General features: G+C 36.3%; 1 protein-coding gene, 1 non-coding gene and 1 pseudogene across 2 annotated transcripts in view; all 3 read right to left on the bottom strand.

Moving 5' to 3' along the window:
• Positions 1-4,918: 4,918 nt before the first annotated feature.
• Positions 4,919-26,219, bottom strand: part of PPA1 (inorganic pyrophosphatase 1) — a 38,015-nt gene continuing 16,714 nt past the window's right edge. The window contains exons 7-11 of the mRNA XM_016121069.2: positions 10,430-10,557; positions 9,947-10,032; positions 6,943-7,012; positions 5,871-5,913; positions 4,919-5,261 (exon numbers count right to left, since the gene is read on the bottom strand). Coding sequence (XP_015976555.2) covers positions 5,230-5,261; positions 5,871-5,913; positions 6,943-7,012; positions 9,947-10,032; positions 10,430-10,557 — 359 coding nt within the window. The 3' untranslated portion in view covers positions 4,919-5,229. The remainder of the gene's footprint in view (positions 5,262-5,870; positions 5,914-6,942; positions 7,013-9,946; positions 10,033-10,429; positions 10,558-26,219) is intronic.
• LOC118604577 lies at positions 10,199-10,317 on the bottom strand. Its single transcript, XR_004951781.1, has one exon. It is a non-coding gene; the product is annotated as a 5S ribosomal RNA (ribosomal RNA).
• On the bottom strand, positions 22,425-25,350 carry LOC118603877 (annotated as a pseudogene).

Here is a 26,219-nt window from a genome sequence, read left to right as displayed (position 1 = left end):
AAAAAAACACACAAAAAACTTGCAGAGCACAAAGAGGAACAAAAATGTCTGTATTCTGTGACCTTGTAATCCACCCCTGAAAATTTATTCTTAGGAAAAAATCCCAAGGAAAAGTTATGCCCAAAGACAACGAAGAGCTAAACATTAGAAACAACAAAGTTTAACAAAAGAGGCATGACTAAATAAATCAGTTTATAGATTAAGTACACATTAATGATGATTGTGAAGACCAAGAAACAATAGTGGGAAAACCCCTAGTCTCAAAGTCAGTTGACTGGATTTAAGTATTGCCTCTACTATTTACTACCTGGGGGACCTTGGGCAAGTTACGTAGGTCCGTTTTCTCATCAAAAAAAATTACTCTTCTGTGTATAATGTTTCAAAGTACTTGGCATTCTCACTAAGTATAAATGGTTAAGAATGCATTCCATGGTTAGGCACGGACGTGAAGCTTGCATTAGCCAATGAAATGAGAACATCCTTGATATGTCACTTCTGGGCAAACGTATTTAATCACTAGTACATGAACCCAACACTTTCTTCCTCTGAGATGGTGGTCAGCATGAGAAAACACATGTTAATATGGAAGCACCATGCTTAGCTATCAAATGGAGGGCAGCTGCCTAGAGGCAGAGCCAACTTTGCGTGAGTGAGGAATAAACTTTTGTTTTCTTAAGCTGCTGTGACTTGGTGATTGTGGAACCTAATGAACCTATCCAGACTATCCATCTAGCTTAATACTGTGTCCCAGTATCTAAAACAGTGCCTGGGACAAAGTTAAATCTTATGTTTGTAGAATGGCAGTTGTTCTAGGGGTTAAGATTTCTTTCTGGCTTTAATATGCAGATAACTTTAATATAGCATTTGCGTTTACATTGTACGAGAGTTCTATGCAAAGAGTGGACAAGTATTTATTGAAGAATTATACACTTGGGTTAATTGTCACATGAAGAAGATAGCTTTTCAAATACCCAGAGCTTTTCCTTTAAGTCTTATCCCCCAGTCCACAGAATGTGACTTCGTTTGGAAATAGGATCGTTGTAGATGTAGTTTAGATGAGATCACGCTGGAGTAGAGTGGGCCCCTGATCCAATGTGACTGGTGTCCTTATGAAAAGGGGAAATTTGGACCTAAATAAGCACACAGAGAATGCCATGGGAAGATTATGGTTACACTGCCACAAGCCAGGAACTACCAGCAGCAGGGAGAGAGGCCTGGAACAGATCCTCCCCTAACTCCTTCACAGTGAGCATGGCCCTGCTGACTGACACCATGTCTAGACTTCTAGGGTGGAGAACTGTGAGATAATAAATTTATGTTGTTTAACCCATCTAGTTTGTGATACTTTGTTATAGTAGTGCTAGCAAGCTAATACAAAAGTATTATACACTTCCTTGCTTTAACAGAGGAGTGGAAGCTTTCTATAGAGAATCTTATGCAAACTTGCTGACATTTCTTCTTGATAGTGTTCTGTCCCCCTTTCCATAAATATGAGTAGGCGAGTCCTATTCAGCCACATTATATCTTTCACTAGAAAACATATTTCACATCATAACAAATCACTTCAGAAATCACATAATGACTGAGGGAACATTTACAAATAGAAGGACTTAACAAAACGTAAGAAAAATTATTAAATCTAAAGGCTAACATTTCTGATTCTGGTCAAGATGGCACAGTCCCCTTTTCCCTGCCCCTCCCTGCTAAGCACAGCTATAAACCCTGGATTGGCAACAAAACAAAACACCCAAGGAAAACTCTGAAAGGTGGTAATAAAGTGAGCTGGTTTGGGACCTCAAGACCAGAGCACAGCACAGTGGCAGGGCACGTGCATCCTACCACTCAACATAAGGAGGGGAATCTTCCAGACTTCGACCTAGCAGAAGGCAGCCCAGATAGGCTCATTCCTCCCCTTCAGAGAATGGGGGTCCCTCTGGTGAGCAAGCTACCACTTGGCAAGGGGAATAGCTGGGGGCCCAGCCAGAAATAAGCGACCAGGGAAGGCACTCTCCTTCCCCACAAGGCCTAAATCTCCCCCTTTCCACCACGGGTTATCTAGGTGGATTGGTGGGCTGAGCCTGAGGGAGAAATACAGCATATAGCAGGTGGATTGGTTTAGGAAGCTTCTTTATCCCTGCAGCCTAAGACTCTCCTCCCCCACCCAGAGACAGCAGGGTAGTGAGGAAGGGGTTTTGGAGGACCAAGCAAGGGACCTCCACACCCTTCTACCCAGAGATACTCATTCCCCTCAGGCAGCACCTGCAGCACCAGAAAAACCAAGCAGACCAAAAAAACCCTACAAAGCTGCTGAAAATTAAATTGCCACTGAAACCACAGTCCACAAAAGTAGGCCATGAACCATGTGATAAACCCGAATACGGTGATGCCTGCTAAAATAAAAGATTTGAATAGGACCTAGAGTTTCCTAACAGACAAAATGTCTAGAATACTATTAACGATCACCCATTATACCAAGAACCAAGAAAATTACAACTTGAATGAAAAAAGACAATAGATGCCAACACTGAGATGAATCTTGACGAGGATTTTAAAGCGGCCATCCAAAAACTGCAATTAAATAGTCAATTTTAAAAATGGAAAATCTCAGTAAACGAATAGAAGTTATTAAAAAAGAACCAAATGGAAATGATAGAACTTGCTGGGTAGTCTCAATATTAGAGTGCAGATGAGAGAGGATAGATTCAGTGAATGAGGACAGAACAACAGAACTCACCTAGTCTGAAAAAGAGAGAAAACAGACTGGGGGAAAAAAAAAAAAAACAACCAGCCTACAGACCTGTGGGACAATAACAAAAGACCCAACATTCATATTGTCAATCTCAAAAGAGGAGAGTGGGGCTGGGGCTAAAAGAGTATTTGAAGAAACATGGCAGAAAAATCCCAAATTTGGTGAAAGACACAAACTTATCCATGAAACTGAGCAAACCCCAAACAGGATAAAGTGCTTACACATCAATAATTATTTTAAATGTAAATGGTCTAAATATGTTAATTAAGAGACTGGAAGAGTGGATAAAAAAATATAACTCAATTATATGCTATTTATAAGAAACTCACTTCAAATTCAACAACATATGTAGGTTGAAAGTAAAAGAATAGAAAAAGATATACCACTGCAAACATTAATTTTAAAAACTGGCTATATTAATATCTGATAAAGTAGACTACAGAGCAAAGAAAATTACTAGAGACAAAAAGGAATATTACATAATGATATAAGAATCAATACACCAGGAAGACATAAAGATCCTAAATGTGTGCAATATCAAACAACAGAGCCTCAAAATACATGAAAAAAAATTTAAAAACCTGATAGAGCTAAAAAGTGAATTAGAGGAATACAGTTATAACTGAGGACTTCAACACCTTCCTTTTAGCAACTGACGAAAGTAATAGAATATTGACAAGGATATGTAAGATCTGAACAACACTACCAATCGAAAGGATTTAGTTAACATAAATAGAATCCTAACATCACCAAAATACACATTTTTTCTAAGCAGTTATGGAACATTCCCCAAGACCACATCCTGGGCCATAAAACAACATAAAAACTACTGAAATCATACACAATGTGTTTTCTGACCATAATGGAATCGAACTAGAAATCACTAACAGAAATACATTAGGAAACTAAACACATGGCTAAAATTGATCTAAAGGTTTTAATATGATACCTATCAAAATCTCAAATGTTATTTATAAGCATAGACTATAGACATAGGAAAAATTTATTTTAAAATTTAAATAAAAAAACACAGACCCTTGACTAAACAATCATAATAAAGAATAAAGTGGGAGAAAGTATTCTATTTGGTAGTAAGGCTTACCATATAGCTACAATAATCAAGAGTATAATACTGACAGAAGGACAAACACATAGATCAGTAGAATAGAACAGAGGACCCAGAAATAGACCCAGACATATATGCTCAACTGATATTTAATAAAAGCCCAAAATCAATTCAGTAGCGGAAGAATAAGAATAACCTTTTAACAAGTAGTACTGGAGCAATTGGACATTTATGGGGGAAAAAAAATTGCACCTTGATCTAAACCTCACATCTTATACAAAAATTAATTTAAAATGGATCATAGACTTAAAAGTAAAACATAGGTGAGAATTAGTATCTTGTATAATATAGGAACTTACATAGGTGATTAACTCGTATAGAGTATATTATACAAATCATTACAGATAAAACTGAGAAATCTGAATAAAACTGATGGATTGTATAAAAGCGCATGTCCTGGTTGTGTATTATACAACAGCTTTATAAAATCTTACCTTTCGGGGAAACTGGGAAGGGTATAGAGAGAATCACTCTATTATTTCTTACAACTAACTGCATGTTAATCAACAATCTCAATAAAAAATTCAACTAAAAATAATCTGAATGCTTAAAACGTTCATCTCTCTTTACAATGAGGGAACTGAAGTTGAGTGGTTGATAACTGACCTAAGATTACAGAGCTAATAAGCAGAGGTTAGAATTAAAAATTCAGGCCTGTATAGGTCCAAAGCCCATGAACTTAATCACAACACTATTCTGGCTGATAACTCAGAATATAAATGACTTAAAGGTCCAATTAGAAGTAAACGAAGTAACTATATCATTTCAAAAGGTGAGCAAGGTTCTGCTTTCTGCTAATATATGAATTAAAAAGCTTTTGCCATCCAGTGGGATGCTAGGAATTAGGTGAGAGCAGATAGTCTTAAACTACTATATAAATAAGGGATTTCATTCTCCAATTCCTAAGAATAAAGTCACTTTTAGTCTAATAATTTTATAAAATTTAATTGTAAGATCATCGATAGAAAACAAACACCAAACAGCACCCGTGCTTCCTTGGTAATGTCTGGCTTCGGATTAAAATAAAAATACCATACGCCAAATTTCAGCAAAATAATTTTATTTCTAACACATATACATCCAATATGTACTTATCTTGCACATTTATTCACAAATGACTTCTAAATTACAACTGCTTTGATATTTAAGCATGTACCAAAAGTTATCTTAGTTGATATGAAAAAATGCTTTTAGATAACATGCTAAATATGTTGGATTGGTCACAGCAGAATTTGCTTTGTTAGATTAGTTCTGTAAATTCAAAGCTTTGAAAAGCCACTACTATACTTTTGCATCTAATACTCCCAGATGAATAGGATGCTTCAGTGTCAGCTTGTATTCCAGAGAAATTTCCTTAGTTTTTCTGGTGATGGAACCACTTATCTACTATATTCAGAAAAAAGAAAAACAAATTAGAATCCTCGCTAAGAGTCAAAATACACCCACCACATAACAAAGAATAATATACTTGCTTTAACATATCCTATTATGGATTACCTTAAACTTTCATACGTGCAAAGTTTCACTGCAGCAAAAACAGGTAATTTATCACAGTTTTCTTTTTGGGCTTCCTTACTCTTGACACTATTCATATAGACATACAATTCTCACCAGAAGAACCTTACGGAGAATTCTAAATCTAAAAGGGGAGAAAACTATTTTCTGGGTGAAGCAGCCTGTGGCCAGATGGGGACCCACAGCCAGCCTGCTTCAGTTTCCATGAGGCATCTACCTGAAACCCAGAGAACAGTGGGTCATGGTTTGGAAACTGCTGTGATTTTGGTGGGTGGGGGGTGGGGGTAGGGGTGGGACACTAAAGGTGTTATGTACAGCCATCTTTCTTTCCACATACACTACCAAAGTCTAAAAATGTTTCTTCTCCCCTTCCTTCTCTTTCTCTGTATGGATATGGTATGTAAGATTTATCTATAGATATAGACATAATTTTCTCATACATATACATAACGTTTAATTTTACTAGAATATTGATCTTACCATCTGTTGGTACTGTGCAGGCAGAGTCACATGGTGGTGGTAACTAAAATAAAACATTAAAATGTATTAGTCTAATCCCAGGGGAAAAAAGCAAAAACAGGTAAACTAACACAAAAATTCAAATGAATCTGAACAGAAGACAACTCTCCTAATTTTTAGGTTCTAAAATCATTTGTAATTTATAGGTACAATGCAAGATTTGCTCTACTTCTAAGAAATGCTAGCAAATTCAAGCCGCTTGACTTTTAATGACACACAGGAGAGACGTTTTTTGAAATAAATAAAAACTGATTTCTCCATATAATTTTATATACACACCCATATGTATAATGTATGCAGAGTGTTCTCATTGACAAGTTATAACTATTAGCCAATGGCTTTTCCCTTCCAATTTTTCTTATTCATTTTAACTATGTCAGGATACATATATAAAATCTAAATGTATAGGCTTCATTAAATTGTTATTTTTCCTTGTACTATCCCAATTACAAAGCCATAAAAAGTCAGACTTCATTTTCTTCTGTTCTATTTAAAATTGTAAATGAGAATAAATTAAGATGATCTAGTGCAGTGTTTTGGTTAATCGAAAACCAGATAATTAAAAATAGTATAAAAGCAAAGTTATTTCTTAAATACATGGTTTACTATCTCACATGAAAGTCTTCTAGGATTATGAACCACCCCTGTAACAGTACCTGAAATTTAATAACTTTCTCAGTCCTTGCTAAAAGCAAGTCAAAGAAGTTCGCATTGGTTCTTTTGTGAAAAATGGCTTATGATAAGGTACATAGGCACTTGGATTAGTCAATACATTCTAGAATCATTTTGATTGCTACAAATTGTCCTACTTTTGCTATTTGCCCAACTGAGGGTTGGCAAGGACAACCTTCAGCTCTTACGCTGTCAAATGTGTCCTTACATGTGTTCGCGGTCTGTAATTTCAAGACCTCACACAGTAGTATACAAACAGGAGGTCCTCGAATAACTGTTGAAAGAAATACTTCCTATCCCCATTTACCACCATATATTTTAGCTACTAGGTGTGTTCTTTTTCAAAGAAACGTTTACATACAGCATCCACAATGGCTTTGGCCACCTCAGGATCACACTTGTAAGGGCTCTCAGACACTGTGGTGTTCATGCTATTAAATTAAAAAACAAAAAAAAAGTAGTCATGAGTCACAGTAACAAAAACTTCTCTTAAGAGTTAAAAAACAAGCTGAAGATGGTAGACCAGATGAGATTCAAGTTCAGTTTACCTCAACCTCAAGTTTACTTAAGTTGCAGGACAAAATCAGTATACAAAAATCTGTTATATTTCTATACACTAATAACAAACTATCAGAAAGAGAAATTAAGAAAATAATCCCATTAACTGCATCAAAAAGAATAAAATATCTAGGAATAAATTTAACCAAGGAGGTAAAAGATCTGTGGAGTGAAAACTGTGATATATTAATGAAAAAAATTGAAGAAACTATGTCTTCTAAATATTTTATAGTTATAAATATAAATATATATTGTAAAATAATCATTTCCACTAAAATAAATAGAAATATATTCCATGCTAATGAATTGGAAGAATATTGTTAAAATGTCATACTACTCAAAGCAATCTATAGGTTCAATGCAATCCCTATCAAAATTCCAATGGCATTTTTCACAAAAATAGAATCCTAAAATTTGTATGAAGCCACAAAAGACTCCAAATATCCAAAGCAATCTTGAGAAAGAAAAACAAAGCTGGAGGCATCACTGAACTCTCCAATTTCAAACTATATTACAGTATTATATACTATAATTAGAACAGTATGGTAATGGCATAAAAACAGACATAGATCAATGGAACTAAAAGGAGAGCCCAGAAATAAACCCACACGTACATGGTCAATTCATTTATGACAAAGGAGCCAAGAATATATATAACAGGGAAAGGACAGTCTTTTTAATAAATGATAGTGGGAAAACTGGACAGCCAAAAGGCAAAAGAACAAAACTGGACCACTATCTTACACCATACACAAAAATGAACTCAAAATGGATTAAAGACTTAAATGGCAGAATGAAACCATAAAACTCCTAGAAGAAAACACAGGCAGTAAATAAGCTCCTTGACATGTCTTGGTGATAAATTTTTGGACTTGATGCCAAAAGCAAAGGCAACATAAGCAAAAATAAATAAATGAGATTACATCAAACTAAAAGCTTTTGCATAGGAAAGGAAACCATCAACGAAATGAAAAGGTAACCTACTGAAAGGGAGAAAATATTTGCAAATCAATCTGATTAGGGGTTAATATCCAAAATATATAAAGAACTCATACAACTAAATAATGAGGGGAAATAATAATCTAAGAAACAGGCAGAGGACCTGAACAGACATTTTCCCAATGTCATATGAAAAGATGCTCAAGATTACTAATTATCAAGGAAATACAAATCAAAACCACAGTGAGGTATCTATCACCTCATCCTGTTAAATGGCTATCATCAAAAAGACAAGAGATAACAAGTGTTGGCAAAGATGTGGTGAAAAGAGAACTGCGTACTGTTGATGGGAAATGCACACAGCCACTATGGAAAACAGTATGGAGATTCCTCAAAAAATGAAAAACGGAACTACCATATGATCTAGAATTCCACTTCTGGGTATTTAACTGATGAAAATTAAAACGCTAATTCAAAAACATGTACATACTCCCATGTTCATTGCAGCATTATTCATAATAGCCAAGACATGAAACAACCAAAATGTCCATCAATGAATAAATGGATAAAGAAAATGGGATACACACACACACACTGTAATATAATACAACCATTAAAAAAGAATGAAATCTTGCCATTTACAATGACATGGATGGACCGCGAGGGCATTACATTAAGTTAAACAAGTCAGACAGAAAAAATAAATACAGTATGATCTTATACAGTTGACCCTTGAACAATGTGGGGCTTAGGGGCACTGACCCCACCAATCAAAAATCCATATATAACTTTCGACTCTCCGAAACCTTAATAATAGCCTACTGTTGACCAGAAGCCTTACTGATAACATAAAGTCAATTAACACATATTTTGCATATTATATGTATTATATACTTACAATAAATTATATACTTACAATGTATTGTATTCTTAGAGTAAAGTAAACTAGAGAAAAAATGTTATTAAGAAAATAAAATACATTTATAGTACTATATGTATGTATTGAAAAAATCTACATGTATGTGGACCCATGTAGTTCAAACCCATGTTGTTCAAGGGTCAGCTGTACATATATACTCATTTTGTAATTAGTCACCTTGCTGAATTCTTTATTTTTTCTATGGTTTTCTAGGTACACAATTATATCATCTGCCATAATTTGCTGCCCCTTTTCCAATATTCTTGCATCAAAACACGTCATTTCTTATTTACCTCATGGACCACTACTATTTTCAGAACAACATTAGTTAAGTGATGATACTGGATATTCTCTTATAAATCTTTAAATACCTAAGAGAAAGTATATTGTCCTGAATATGGGTTGTGGGCCAGATAGATTTTGATACAAGTCTTAACTCTGAAACACTTATCGTGGGATGACTGGTTAAGTTTAATCTTCCTACATCTCTGCTACATGCTTGGCGCAAACATTCACTGCACAATAAATATTAGCTGTTATTATTAGTGGCAGTAAATTTTGTGTGCATGGTAGATACTGATTTAGTTGTGATGTACCTTATATAGTTACATCAGAGGAATATCAACCCTTGCACTCAGCCTTATTTTACCCATTACATTCTGAGCATGCAGATGCTAAGCAGCCCTTCCCAATTACCCTCACAAAGCTCTGATCTCACTGTCCCCCTTATAGTGTTAGTTTGTACTTGTTCAGAAGGTATCTTATAGGCACTTTTCAGTTGTTTATATATCTACCTTCCTACTCACTTGAGCACTGACTGACAAAACCCATTATCTCTTTTCTAAGTGAAAGTAATGGTTTGGTATGTTATGGTCATTAAAACCTTTAGGAGCAAGCTGGTCCGATTTGTGTGCCAAACATGCACACAAAGAGAAGAGTCAACACTTACCAACTGATTCCTTTTCCATCAATTTTCTTCAGCACTAAGGCTCTCCAAAGGTCATGAGTGCTTTTAATAATATCAACTGCAAAGTCCTATAATGTGAGGAGGTATGCATTACAATGATAGAAAAGTACTTTTCGTATCAACATTTTCCAAAAGCCTAATACCTTTGTTTCTTTTGAATGATTTCCTTGCATCGAAATGGAAGAAAACGTTAAATGAATAAATAAATCAACATCAAGACCTTTTTTTTTTTAATGCCTACGGCCCCTGGTTTTCCTAGGTGGTCTCCCATCCAAGTACTAACCAGGCCCGACCCTGCTTAGCTTCCAAGATCAGACGAGATCGGGCACGTTCAGAGTGGCATGGCCGTAGACCCTATTATGTCTTTAGACATTTTTTATGATCATATTTAAATGGTAACAATAGGTTAAATTATAAGTCTCTATACAAACAGACCTAAAGCTACAGTTCTGGATGACATATTACCTTATCTTTAAATTCTGCATTGAAAGCAAACTGGTTCTCTGGTTTTCCATCAGGAACCTTGTACCTTCTAAACCAGTCCACTGTAGCTTCGAGGTAGCCAGGTTTCAGCCTCTTGACATCATTAATATCTTTGAAGAGAATAAGCAGATTTCAATGTGCATATGTAATTATGTGATAAAAATATCAAGTATGTATTTACTTTGAGGGAGCTATGGGATGGTTATAATAAAAATTCAAGATAATGTTAGGGCTAACCACTTTATTGAGAGAAGAGAACACATAGACATTAAAAGGAAATCATCTAGTGTTTTAGAATAGCTCTGACATTAAGTAGTAAGAAAACAAGCAGTACAATAGTGACTTCTGTTGGATAAGAGGAGAAATGATTGGGGGCTATATAAGGAAAGAAGAGTTTGGTAAGTGTGGATAAATTCTACAAGAAGGGAAGATGATAATTAAAAAGACAGGGTGAGGCTCCATTCAGAGGATTACACCCCAATTACATACTAAAAGACAAGGAAAATGGATTACACTGATATCCGCTGATGGGTTACGTATTAAATATGACTAGACTTTTCTAACTCTATAGTATAGGCATTCCATATATCACAATGTTTTACTTCTGGACAACAGAAAAGTATCCTATTTTTAAAAACTTTAAAATTTATGTTTGGTCATCAACAATGGCTAGCCTCAGTGTCAACACACTCAACTTTAAATGACCAAACTGCCCGGTCAGTGCAAGCAAATAGAAGATACAAGCATAAAAAAATCAATTAGGAAAAGTATTTTTGGAAGAAGGAATACATTTAACAACAGAAGTTTATTTATATTTGTATAAAATAACTTTGCTCAAGTTTAATTTATAATATATAGTTAAAAAATATGCATTCTGTTATCATAGTACCACTAAAAGTATGGAAAATTTATAAAATGAAGTGGAAAATGTTTAAACACTGATAGATTTCAAGAAACTTACAATTCATACAAAATATGTCACCTAATAGAGAAGTAATTTGAAAATCTAGACATCCGAAATGCAAGTGTATAATGTTTTCCAACAAATTTTCCAACCAATTCTCATATTCTTCAGGCACCAACTAGGTGTCCAACAATTCAATTTAATAATGACACTATCTACTGAACTAGCATCAGATCCCACAGGTTAAAGGGCTTGGTCCCACAAGGCTTATCTCACTTCAGGCAGATCTCAGGCCACCTATACTTCTAAACAACTGCTGTAAATCAGTTTCCTACAACTCTTTCCTCAGGTTTGATAATTTGCTAGAATGACTCACAGAACTCAGGAAAACACTTTACTTATGTTTACTGGTTTATTATAAAGAACACAATTCAGGAACAGCCAAATGGAAGAGATTCATAGGGCAAGGGATGGATGGATGGAAGCAGGGTGCAGAGCTTCCATGCCCTCTCAGGGCAGGCATGTCACCCTCCCAGCACTTTAATGTGTTCACCAACTCCAAATGTCATTCATTACTCCAGAGTTTTATAGAACTCAATACCTAGCCTCTTCTCTGGGTCCCAGAGGTGGGTGGGTGGGATTGATAGGTCTCACCCTTTAACCACTTGGTCTTTCTGCTAACCAGTCCCAGACTGAGACTAGCTAGGGGCTCCACCATAAGTCGCCTTATTAGTATAAACTCAGGTGTGATGAAAAGGCTCATTCTAAATATCAAAAGACACTCATCATTCAGGAAATTCCAAGGGTTTTAGGAGCTTTCTGGCCAGGAACTGGAGATGAAGATCAAATATACTTTTGTATTATATCACAGCAAGAAAAAAGTATAAGAGCTGACTAACTCTCTGTGAACCAGACTCTGAAAGGTGTGCTGGATCCAGACTGAGGAACCCTGACCACCAGACCCAGAAAAAAAAGTAGGAAAAAAAGAACCTTGTCAATTTTTGTTCCTTGTATTGTCCGTTACAGACATATCTTGTATTGTCCGTTACAGACATATAGACCAAGCCAGTGGTCTGCAGAGCTACCAGAACTGCCTCTTGATGCCACATCAACATCCTACCAAAGACAGCACCATTCTGTTTTTCTCCTTCTTGGGTTCAGCTTCTAACCAGCCAGGCAGTGCTGTACCCCACAACCATGAGCATGAAATGCTCACTTGCACTGATTCCCACAACGGAGGTGGGAGGGGATCTATCTATCTTGGGTCCCACAATGACAAAGACGATCAACATGGCTAACCTGGGTAGCCTATCCTCTTCCATGGCTGTATGTGTGTCCCTCTAGAAGAGTGGCTAGTCGAGAGTTTCTCTCCGTCTAGAAACCCTGATAAACTCTTCAGATAATAACTAATGACAGATGCTGCTTTAGGCTGACACTCTGGGAAAGGTGCATGCTACTTGCACCATGGGGATAGCCACTCAGGGAAGTTTCAGGGTTCTAATAGCCTCTACTGTAGGGAAATTAGGCCCTAGCACAAAGGCACTGACATAATGACAGGCATGGCTTAACTGTGGCCAGAGTATGCCCTTTAGCATGTGTACGCTTGTGCAAGTAGCACATGTGCAAATGGACAATCAACAAAATCATAGTTGTACCATCAAAGAGTTAACAAATGGTATGAGTGCCTTCTTGCTGTACTAAATTTAAACAATATAGAAGTATCTGAAACAAAAAGCGTCCCTTTATTCTTCTTCCCATTGCACTATTAAAAGACTGTTGTTCTTCCAATCCTTTAAGAATAAAGTTGTATACATTTAAATATATATATTTAAAACATTTAAATATATATATTTAAATGTATACAAATTTATATTAAACAGAAGCAGAAAACAATAATACCATTTTGCCTTAGTGTTCTTTCCACATATATATATGCAGGTCTTCCTCATCCTTTGGAATGGCCACACGGTATTCCATTGCCATAATTATTTAACAAGCTAACTGGTGATGGATACTTAAGCTCTTTCCAGATTTTTGCTACTATAAACAATGCTGCAATGAATATCCTTTAACATATGTCTTATGAGGAATTACATGGAATACTTAGAATTGCTGGGTCTAAGTGATATTGATCATTATATCAATTTTCTGTAAATGTTCTAAAAACCAATCTTATTTGAGATATTTGAAAAATACTTCTTGTGTAGAAGGCTAAAGTTGCAATTTATCCTCTCTTCGTATGGTGCTTTTTACTTTGCAAAGCATTTTTACCTAGTCTCTCATTTAAATGCCCCCACATAATTATGGTATTTAATTATTATGAACTCAATCAGAGTTCATATGGTTAATAAGTCAAAGAATCCTCATCTCAACACCTGGTCCAATACTCTTTCCAATAAGAAGACAAATCTTTCTTATTCATCTTAAGACAAATCTTAACAAGACAAAAAAGTTTCTTGTCACTACATGGTAATGACAGAATAATAGTGTTTTCAGACCTCCTAGCTTAAACAAATGTGATTAAGAAAATACAATGCCTAGGAGAAAAAATGGACTACTCCCAGGATATCTGAAACCAGGTACAAACTACCACTGGATGGCCATAGGCTGGTTGCTGTAAACTCATTAAACATCTATAACCAACAACACTCTTGTGATCTACGTAAAGATGCCGACTCTTACATAAGAAATCTCAAATTTTAATTTGGTTACCAGTTTTGAATGGTTTAATTAGACCTAAGAATCCAACAGATTAGATACAACCTGAAAGATAAATCACGATGCTGTCCTCTGCAGTTCTGAAGCTGCCACCTTTTAAGCGACACAGAAATCATGGGATACCTGGAGAAATACCCAGATCTTTGACATGTACCCTTATTAATGAATTTGATAACACCGAAGTTGAAATTGTTGGGAGGCCCCGATATACCAGTTGTTTTGCACTGGTTGAGTCTTTGGAGTCTACAAAACATTGTTTTCTAATTATGGGTAAGCAGCTGCAGTATAAAATATAGGATTCACTGGCAAGTGCATATAAAGACTTCTGTCACCAGTTTAAGATGTTCTGTCTTCAGAAAGTTATTGGAGTAGAGTACTTCCAAAGGCACTACTAACAGTGATGCCCAGGTTAATGTCTCATTGCAGAATCCAATAAAAAACAATAAAAGCTTCACAGCCTACTGGACGCTGACAAATTGTGCTTCCCAGAGACTAACATATGGTAGCCATCAGCCCTGTAGCATCTACAGAATTGTTTTAGAAGTCACACTCATATACATTTGGCTCGCACAGCCTTTAGGCCTTCTCAATAGCACTTCATATCCTATTAACCATTCTATTAAAGTATTCCGGTTGCCCTTTTTTCTAATAAACTTAATTTTTTATTTTTTAACTCCTACAGCACCCAGTCTTCCTATGTGGTCTCCTAACCAGGCCCAACCCTGCTTAGCCTCCAAGATCAGATGGGATCAGGCTTGTTCAGGGTGGCCGGAGACATAAACTTAATTTTAGAACAGTTTTTTTTTTTTTTTTTTTTTTTTGGCTCAAGGTATCTGGAAACGATCCATATGCAGTAAATATAAACTCAGTTACAGAATTATATCCTAGCTATCACCAGATACTCTATTACCAATGCTTAATTAAAAATAAAACATGATTTGCCACACTAAAAGGCTAGAAGTGAAATATGACAGAATTTAAACCAGCAGATATAAATGCAACACCTGTGTGTATTAAATACACACACATGCACACACCAAAAATACTGAGGAAGAGCTCTCTGGCCTTAAGTACACCTCACCTGAAATCCAACTAGGAAGCCAATCGTGGTTTTTTCTTTTTAGCAATTTTTTTTTAAGCAATTTTATGAATGCTGGATAAATTCAGTGACAAAAAGGGCACTTTTTCGCTAAAACTACAAAATAAACTTGTTTTCTGAAAACATTTAGGAAAACATCTCAAGTCATTTTCAAAATGTTTGATATGCTGATCTTTAGAAAAACTTATCTGGTCTGTAGAAATTCACCTTGAAATACAAATGAGCCAAAATGATTTTTTAAAAGGGATTATTATATATGCCCTTCAGATCAGTGTAATATGATGACTGTGATCATGTTATGAAAAGTAATACAGAAAAAATTCTGAGAGAAGAGTGCCTGTGGAGACCACCCACATAATTGTATATATCAGGCTTTGCCATCAAGTTATGGAATGGGCAAATGAGTTATATATCAAAGGTTAAATGTTCCATTATAGTCATTCAAATTATATTCCAAAAATTGTTTTCTTATATTCTTTACCTTTTGACTTATTTTAGTTACAGAGAATACAGAAATCCTACTGCATTTTATGTAATATTTTGAGTGGCCTTTCAATTTTCTTGATTTATATTGTTTAAAAATCTCCAAAGTAGCTGAGTGAGGCTCGGGACAGTGCCAGAAACATGGAGATGCAGCTTTTTATTGCCTTCAAACACTGTCACACCATCTGACTGCCCAATTGGTCTTCACAAAGCTGATCTTTTTGGGTCTACTCAAAGAGTAAACCAACTGATCAGAGGACGCTTAGCAAACGAAGCATCCTATAAAACTAGCTGCTACTTGCGTTTGCCAATCAGTTTCAAATCCACAGGGGCTACATCTCTTTATTGATACACTTCCTTTGGGCAGCACATTCAATCACATAGCCAAACAAAAAAACTGAAGTCTCCTGAAGCCATTTAAACTAGCCATTCCAAAAACCTCCTGCAATTACTGCACTCTGTTAGTACTACCAGAAAAAAAAAAAAAATGGTATTGCTGCTTTCCAAATACAGGCGCTGCTCCATATCACAAAGCATTTATCAAGTTTTCCAATAACTATGCCTCAAAAAACTTAATATTACTTTTCCAGCTTTACAGTTACCAGCCAGAAGTAAAATTCTTCTGCTATTTGCCTGTTAGCGAATTAAATTTTATTTAAAAAAAAAAAAAAGATGGGTTTTTATCTTTATAAAGTATATAAAATTCTTAAAAGTTTTGCTTTCAGCACATTACTAAATGCCTGAGGTAGCTCAGAAAAAAATGCACATTTAATACCCCTGCTAATACCCTTTAGCACTTCCTTAGGTTATCCATGTTAGATAAAAATAAAACTGAGGGCTGATTCTGGGAAACCTGGCATAGTGAGACACATCCTCAGATCTCTCTCCTTGAAACAACAATAAGCTAAACATCTAAAACTGAACAAAAATCACCCAAACTGCACAACAGCACTTCTGAGCGTGGGATCTGTGCATAAGAACTACCAAGGGTCAGAACCCCGGGTATCGGGCAATAGACCGGGAGAAATAAAGAAGCTGCCTCTCGCAGCTGCTGGAGCTCCTTGCAGGAGGAGGGGGAGGGATGAAGGTGAGATGACTTCCCTGAACACCCCTACCTAGAAGTGCCAGGACTTCTACGCAGCTGGCAGCAGGGCCCAGTCATCAGGACCAAAAGCAGAGAAGCGAGATGGGGCCACGGAGAAACAACAGTTGATTTTTATTGGCCACGGCTACCAAACCAAGGCTGAGCTGCAGGCCCCAATTTCCAACTAAGAGGGCCCTTTCCCCCATTCCCTCCGAGACCAACACTGCGGAGCCCCAGGGGAATCTGATAAAACACTACCAAAACTGTTGCTAACACTGACAGGGACTGAAACTGAGGGTAGTGAGTGTGATTAAATTTCTACAAGGAAAAAAAACACCCATTATTAGGCTTTATATAAAGCAGGGATCCAAGAGGCTTAGACGCCACCTACTGGAAACCAAAAGAAAAACGCCTTCTTTGTAGGAGGCTAAAGAGAGACCTTTATATAATAAATCTTCTTTCTGGAAAAACAGCAGAATACACTTCCATTAATGCTCAGGCAGAGAAATAGTCCATTAAACACCAATAAGAACCAGGTGACAATGCAGCTCAGAAAGAAAGAGAAAATTCTCCAGAAAATAAGCCTAAAGATGTAGAAATATGCAACATAAATGACAGAGAATTCAGGATGGTACTTCTGAAAAAACTCAGTGAGTTCCAAAACAAGTCATATCAAAAATTTCAGGAACTGAAAAAACAACATGATGAGTAGAGCAAGAAAACTGAAACCCTCAAGAAGAACAGATCTTCTGGAGATTAAAAAAACACAATGCAAGAGTTGAAAAATGAAATAGCAAGCTTGGGAAATAGAGTCAATCAGATAGAGGAAAGGATCAGTGATATCGAAGACAGAAATCTAGAAATAAATCAGAAGAAAGAAGAGAGAAATTGAAAAAATGAAAAATAATGAAAGAGAAATACAAGAACTAGCTGATACTGTCAGGAAAGGAAACATAAGAATAATGGGCATCATCAAAGGCGAGGAAAAGGAGCAGGGACTAGAAAGCATTTTCAGACAAATAGCGGATGAGAATTTCCCAAATCTAAGGAATGAGCTGGAGTTTGGAATTCAAGAAGTCAACGGAACACCCAATTATATCAACCTAAAAAGGTCTTCACCAAGACACATTGTATTAAAGTTATCAAAAATCAATAACAAAGATAGAATTCTCAGGGCAGCCAGGGAGAAGAAAACAGTAACTTATAAAGGAAAACTCATTAGATTATCCTGAGACTTCTCAAAGCAAACCTTACAAGCCAGAAAGTAATGGAATCAAATATTTAAACTATTAAGTGAAAGGAACTACCAGCCTAGAATAAGGTATCCAGCTAAGCTCTCCTTTAGATATGAAGGAGAAATCAAGACCTTTCCGGATATACAAAAATTGAGGAAATTCTTCACTACGAGGCCTGCGAAACAGGAAATACTGAAAGGGGTCAGCTCGCCTAAAACAAAATAAAAACAACAAAAAATAATACATAATTAGGAGTAAAGTGACTATCAGGCAAATAGAAGCAGAGGAGTGCAATCCTTACTAAGAACAGGACATTATAAGCTTAAATAATAAGAAGAGAATTGCTATAGCAAGATAGTAATGAACGTTCAGCATACATACAGACAAACTGAGATAACAACGACTGAAAAGTGGAGGATTCAAAGATCCAAATTCGCAAAGGGGAATGGAGATGAGGCATAATGCAGAAGAAAATGAACAACTGTATATATATAACTATCCTTTTCATATTCATAAAGGTAACCACACACCAAAGATTCAGACAGAACTGAAGTATATAACATAAAACAAAAAGAACCAGAGGCAAAACCCACAAAAGCCAACCAAAATAAAGAAGAAAGAAACACAAGGACAAGGAAGCAATGCAAAAACCCAACCATATGCTGCCTCCAGGAGACACATCTCAGTTCCAAAGACAAATAGAGACTCAAAATGAAAGGGTGGAAAACGATATTTCAAACAAGACGAAACAGACTTCAAAATAGAAAAGGTAAAGAAAGATACTGAGGGGCACTTCATAATGATAAAGGGAATCATGCACCAAGAAGACATAACACTTATTAATATCTATACTCCCAATCAGGGAGCCCCAAAATATGTAAAACAATTACTAACAAACAGTCCAAAACACTATCATAGTAGGGGACCTAAATACCTCACTGTTGGATATGGACAGATAATCCACAAAGAAAATCAATAAGGAAATAACATACTTAAATGACACATTAGACCAGCTGAACATAACTGACATATACAGAGCCTTCCATCCCAAACGGCTGCTTATACATTCTTCTCTAGTGCACATGGAACAGTCTCAAGAATTGACCGCATACTGGGACACAGAGATAGCCTCAACAAATATGAGAGTTGAAATCATACCAACCATATTCTCTGATCATAATGCTTTAAAACTAGATATCAACTGCAAAAAGAAATCAGGAAGAACCACAAATACATGGAGATTAAACAACATGCTACTGAAGAAACTAGGTCAGGGAAGAAATAAAAAGAGAGATCAAGAGATACATAGAAATGAATTATAATGATAGTACAACATGTCAAAACTTTTGGGACATGGCAAAAGCGGTCATAAGGGGAAAGTTAATATCATTACTGGCCTACCTTAAACAAGCCCAAATAAACATCCTAAAGCTTCATCTTAAAAAACTAGAAAAGGAAGAACAAATAAGGCCTAAAGTCAGCAGAAGGAAAGAAATAATCAAAATTATAGCAGAAATAAATGAAATTGAATACAAAACAAAAAAAAATAGAAAAAATAAATACAGCAAAGAGCTAGTTCTTTGAGAAGGTTAATAAAATTGACAACCCCCTGGCCAGACTCAATAAGAAAAGAAAGGACACAAATAAACAAAATCAGGGATGAAAGAGGGGATATTATGACTGACGTAAGAGAAATACAAAGAATCATGCAAGAATACTATGAAAAAGTATACAATAACAAATTTAATAACCTAGAAGAAATGGACCAGTACTTAGAAAAATACAAGCTTCCTAGACTGAATCAAGAAGATCTGGAAAATCTAAATAGACCATTCAGTAGAATGGAAATTGAAGCAATCATCAAGAACCTACCAAAAAGTGAAAGTCCAGGACCAGATGGTTTCACCAGTGAATTCTACCAAACATTCAAAGAAGATTTAATAATACCTATTCTCCTCAAACTCTTCCAAAAAAATCAAAGAGGAGGCAATACTTCCAAACTTATTTTATGAGGCCAATATTACTCTGATACCAAAACCTGGTAAAGATAACATGAAAAAAGAAAACTACAGACTAATATCTCTCATGAACACAGATGCAATAATCCTAAATAAAATACTAGCGAACTGAATACAGCAACATATTAAAAAAGATTATACACCACGATCAAGTAGGCTTAATCCCAGGGGCCCAGGGAAGGTTCAACATACACAAATCAATTAATGTGATGCAGCACATAAACAAATTAAAAAATAATCATATGATCATATCAATAGATGCAGAAAAAACTTTCAACAAGATATAGCACCCATTTATGATCAAAACACTTAACAAAATCAGTATAGAAGGAAAATACCTTAACATAATAAAGGCCATATATGACAAGCTGTCAGCCAACATTATACTTAATAGTGAAAAACTAAAAACTTTCCCTCTAAGATCAGGAAAAAGGCAAGGCTGGCCACTATTGTCATTGTTATTCAATATAACATTGGAGGTCCTAGCAAGTGCAATCAGGCAAGAGAAAGATATAAAAGGCATCCAAATAAGAAACGAAGAAGTCAATCTGTCACTGTTTGCGGATGACATGATTCTCTATATAGAAAACCCTAAAGGCTCCACAAGAACACTACTAGAAACAATAAGCAAATACAGTAAAGTCTCAAAATCAACATACTCTAATAATGAAGCGTCAGAAAAAGAAGTGGAAAAAATAATTCCTTTTGCAATTGCACCAAAAAGAATAAAATACCTAGAAATAAATTTAATAAAACATGCGAAGGACCTACATAATGAAAACAACAAGACCTATTAAAAGAAATCGAAGAAGATACAAAGAAATGGAAAGATATTCTGTGTTCTTGGATTGGAAGAATCAACATAGTTAAAAAGAGTATATTACCTAAAGCATTATACAGATTTAATGCAATCCCCATCAAAATCCCATCAGCATATTTTAAAGAACTAGAACAAAAAATCATCAGATTTGTATAGAAGCACAAAAGACCCTGAATTGCTAAAGCCATCCTGAGATAAAAGAATAAGGCTAGAAGCATCACTCTGCCCAACTTCAAATTATACTACAAAGTGACAGTAATCAAAACAGCATGGTATTAGCAGCAAAACAGACACATGAACCAGTGGAAAAGAATCGATAGAGTCCAGAAGTAAATCATATTTATACAGGCAAATAATTTTCGACAAAAAAAGCCAAAAACATACAGTGGAGAAAGAAAAGCTTTAATAAATGGTGCTGGGAAAACTGGAAAGCCACCTGCAAAAGAATCGAACTAGACTGTTGTCTGTCGCCACACACAAAAATTAACTCTAAATGGATTAAGGGCCTGAATATAAGACCTGAAACAATAAAATGCATAGAAGAAAACATAGGAACTAAACTCAAGGACCTTGGACTTAGAGGGGATTTTATGAATTTGACCTTAAAGGCAAAGGAAATTAAAGCAAAAATAAATGAATGGGACTACATCAAACTAAAAAGCCTTGCTGAATAAAAGAAACCATTAACAAGGTAAAAAGACAACCATCCAAATAGAAAAATATATTTGCAAGCAACACCTCTAATAAGGGCCTAATATCCAAAATAGACAAAGAACTCATATGACTGAATAACAACAAAAAAACAAATGATCCAATCAAAAATTAGGCAGAGGACACTTCTCCCTAGAGAACATACATATGGCCAGCACATATATGAAAAGATGCTCAACACTGCTAGCTTTTAGAGAACTGCAAATCAAAACCACAATGAGATACACACCTGTTAGAATAGCTATAATCAACAACACAAGTAATAACAAATGTTGGAGAGGATGCGGAGAAAAAGGAACCCTCATACACTGCTGGTGGGACTGCAAATAGGTACAGCCATTACGAAAAACAGTATGGAAGTTCCTCAAAAAACTAAGAATTGATCTACCATATGATCCAGCAATCCCTCTACTGGGTATTTACTCCAAAGACTTGAAAACTCATATCCATAAAGATATGTGCACACTGATGTTCATAGTAGCATTATTCACAGTGGCCAAGACATGGAAGCAACCAAAGTGTCCTACAATAGATGATTGGCTAAAGAAGCTTTGGTACATATATACAATGGAAAATGACTCAGCCATAAGAAGAGATGAAATACTGCCATTTGTGACAACATAGATAGACCTCGAGATAATCATGCTAAGAGAAATAAGCCAGACAGAAAAAGTTGAAAATCACATGATATCACTTATATGCTGGATATAAACCTAAAAGCAACAAATGAACAGGACAAACAGAGACTCAGGGACATGGACAATGGGTAAAGGGGGTCAATATAGAGGGATAGGGGGAGGGTGAAGTAGGTAAAGGGGATCAAATATACGGTAGCTGAAGGAAACCGGACTTTGGGTGGTAATCACACATCAAATATACAGATGTCAAATTACAATGTACACCTGAAAATTATATAATTGTATTAACCAATAAACATAATAAAAAATAAAATAAAATATATAAAACTGAGAACAGTTTTTCTATGCTAACAGCTTAATGTTCCTATAATAATTTGATTCTGGTCCAATTTTAACAATTGGATTTAGAAGCAATCTATTTTTATTTATTTAATGAATTTAGTGAATACATCATTAAGCCAATTTCTGGCATTATGAAGGAATATTAAGAAAAATTAGAAAATTTGTTACACTGAGAATACAACAAATGGAAGAGCAGAGCTCCTCTCTTTCTCTCCCTTCCCCTTACTTATTTTTTTAATGCTTGATGTCATATATTTCAGAAAGCATAAAATATACATTCTCACAGAGACAGTAGTTCAAAAGTAGCCTGGTCTTCAGAAACAACTGTCTAAATAAAAACTTGTGCCTTCTGGATAGGGGTTTAGCACCTGTCTGTTGGTTAAGCAATCTGTCTTTGGTTTGGCATCTGCTTCTATGGTGGGCTATATCCTAAGCTCTTACTTCTGTCTTAAGTGAGGAGATCCACCTTACAGATCTTTCTGCTGTCAGAATTTCCTGAATTTTTCTCTAGGCAACCTGGCAAGCACAGAAGTGACCAGGTATTTTGACCACCACTTGATTGTTCTCATCAAGGTCTGGTCATTAGGGACAACTTCTGTTTTTGACAAATTTTTGAGCTCATCCATCGTTTTTCCTCCTTTCCCAAAAACCCTGCCAGCAACAAAGGATGGCACTATGATATGACCTTCAAATTTCCCCTCTTCTTTAGGACTAACAAAGTTTTCTTCTTTAATTTTTCCATAAATTCTTCCCTGAGCCTTGAACTGAGTTTCTGAAGGCCATAACCATCCTCACTTTAACATCTAGTGCTTAGGCTAGAGCGATCTTAAGTTCCTGCAAAGCAAGAAAGCCGTTTGATGTCCTGCTCCCGCTTGCCAATAAATGGTACCTACAGATGAGGCTGGAATAAACAGATGAACAGTCTGTTTCTGAATGCTCAAACTGTAAGGAGGAATCATAGCTGAAGGGAGCCCCGAGATGGGAAGTGGCATCCCTGAAGTAGATTTAATCAGCATTCAGATTTAATTCAGATTTAAATGTACTTGAAGATTCATAGAAGCAATTTCATCTTCATAAGATTCTCTGATTTCCTTCATTACCTCTTCCTCAGCTTTGAGACATGTTTCAACATCGTCTTTAACTGTACTGCCGTAGTTATATAGCATGAATTTCTACAGTGGAAGTATCATGATGTCTTGCTCAATTTTCTTAAGGTGTCTTCCTTCCTTGCCAATAAGACAGCCTATTAAGTTATTATGGGCTAAAATCTTCAAGGGACTGTCCTTTATGAATTTATCTTGAGCTTCCTTATGCATAATCTCCAGAATAGATTTACAAGCCACAAAGGTGCCCTCAGGGGTACAGAGGATAGTAACTGACTTCTCATAAGCACTTGCATTCTCATAACGATGGACATCGGTTTTAGACTGTTTGGTGATGTTCTAAATGGTGGAACCTTCTTTTCCTATGCTGGTCCCTCTGTATTGGGTGGGAACCAGAAGGTGTAGAGGCAAGCCACAGTTTCTGTTTAAACACCAATCCTGAAGACCCCTACCTCAATGAGCCCCTCTGCTTAATCCCATGGAGACCTTGAGACTGCTGTGAGGGGCTCAGCCAAATAGCCATTCATCAGAGACACAGGCCACTTTCAATGTGAAGTTTTCCAACTGGAATCCAGTCAGTTTGTCTAAAGCTTGTCTAGCTTGGTTCTTACTGGATTAGGTTACATTTATAACTGCAGTTTCCGACTCAGTGTTCACTTGCTCACAGCTTTCCACTACTCCCTACCGGACTAATAAACTATCCAGCATCTCGAAGCATGCTGTTATCTTTTATATTTGGAACAGAAAGTGCAATACTACCAAAAATATTCAGTGCAATCCTCTCTGCATTCTGGATACAGGGGATCTCAAGCTCTCTGAAGTACTGCTGTAATAGTCCCCAACTGAAGGGTAGCTTAATGCAGAAAAGCAACATTCCTTCCACATTCCCTCAAGACTCCAGTAACCAGAAATTAAGCTTGGTCTGAATCAAACTCAACAGTGCCCCTTCCTGGAAGGGTACTGCCCAGCTCTACTCCCAGTCAGAGCTGGGGCAGCCTGCCAAGCATCAAATCACTTCCTAGGCCTGCTCCCCTGTTTAGTCACTGCAAGCCCTGAGAACAATTTCAGATTTACAGAAAAGATACTTATATTTGTCACAATTAAAAAACCAATAGTAACACATTATTTTTAACTCAAGTCTTTTTTCTATTCCAGGATCCCATCCAGGATGCCACATCATGTTCAGTGGCCATGACTCCTCAGGCTCCTCTTTCCTATGACAGTTTCTCAAACTTGTTTTTGACAACTTTGATTATTTTAAGGGGTGTTGGTCAGGCATTTTGTAAGATGCTGCCCTTTTGGGACTGCCTTATCTATTTCTCAAGATTAGACTAGGGTAATGGGTTTGGGGGAGAAAGACCACAGAGGTAAAATATTATTAAAAACACATCATTTCAAGAGTATATGCTCTTAAGATGACTCATCTCTGTTGATGTTGACCTTGGTAACCTGGCTGAGGTAGTGTTTGTTAGGTTTCTCAGCTGTCAAACAAGTTATTCTTTCCAGCCTCCTTTCCCATATTGGACTCTTTTGAAGGAAGTCACTGTGTATAGCCCATAATTCAGGAATAGGGCATATGTGCCACCTCCTTGAGGGTGAAAGTATTTATATAAATTATTTAGAATTCTTCTGAATGGGAAATTGACTATTCTTCCCCATTTATTTATTTATTCAATCACTTTTTTATGTCAGTATGGACTCATGGACATTTTATTCTTTGGACTATGATCCAATATTACTTTCTTTTTTGGCTCAAATTGTTTCAGCTCTGCCCCCTCTTTAATTCCACCCCTCACCCCACTTCCACCCGTGACCTATGGATGTTGCCGTTTCCCCTTAAGAACTGGATCTCTGAAGGTGGGTTATTTCCTCCCACACGCTCACAGCATGTACCTGGGGCCAGGCTCACTCGGAGGGTCCTGGCGCACTCGGGGCCTGGCGCACCTGGGGTATGGTCTGTGGCTCCGCCTGGGGCGTGAACCCAGGACCTCCTGCATGTAAAGAAGACGTGCTAATCACTACACTATGGAGCCACCCCTCATTTTTTTTTTTTAAAAAAAAGCATTTTATTATTTTCTGGCCTATACTCCAGGCTTATTTTATGCATCCCCCTCCCTAACCTTAAAAATCAGCTATTTCTCCAAGAAGTCTTGATTCCTTTTATTAAAGAATAGCATTAGAAACTAAACCAAGATCTGGGTGCTAGATGTGCTCATTGCTTCTAAAAGGGTCTTTTAGGTCCTCTCAGCTTATAGAGCAAAAAAAAAAAAGTATGTACCCTAACCCTCTATATACACATATCTAAAAATATTCCCATATGTATCCACCTGTATCTCTACTAGTAAAGTCAAACAGTTCTTACTGAGATCTCCAACTATAATCCATTACCACATGGCTCATTCTAGCTCTCTCCCTTGCTTATCTATAACCTCCCATCCCAACAGTGAGAAATCTAGTCCCTACCATCTGCCATCCATTTACTTAACTGTTCAAATCCAGTTTACATATATAGTGATTTCAGAATTGTTAACCTATACTTCATTAAAAGATTTTATTATAGAATGACTATAATAAAAAATATTAATAACGAGTGTTGGCAAGGAAGTAGAAAAATAAA

The sequence above is a fragment of the Rousettus aegyptiacus genome, unplaced genomic scaffold, assembly GCF_014176215.1.
Source record: "Rousettus aegyptiacus isolate mRouAeg1 unplaced genomic scaffold, mRouAeg1.p scaffold_m13_p_6, whole genome shotgun sequence".
NCBI lineage: Eukaryota > Metazoa > Chordata > Mammalia > Chiroptera > Pteropodidae > Rousettus > Rousettus aegyptiacus.
The sequence above is the reverse complement of the archived record's forward strand: the minus strand, read 5'-3'. Positions and strand labels throughout refer to the sequence as shown.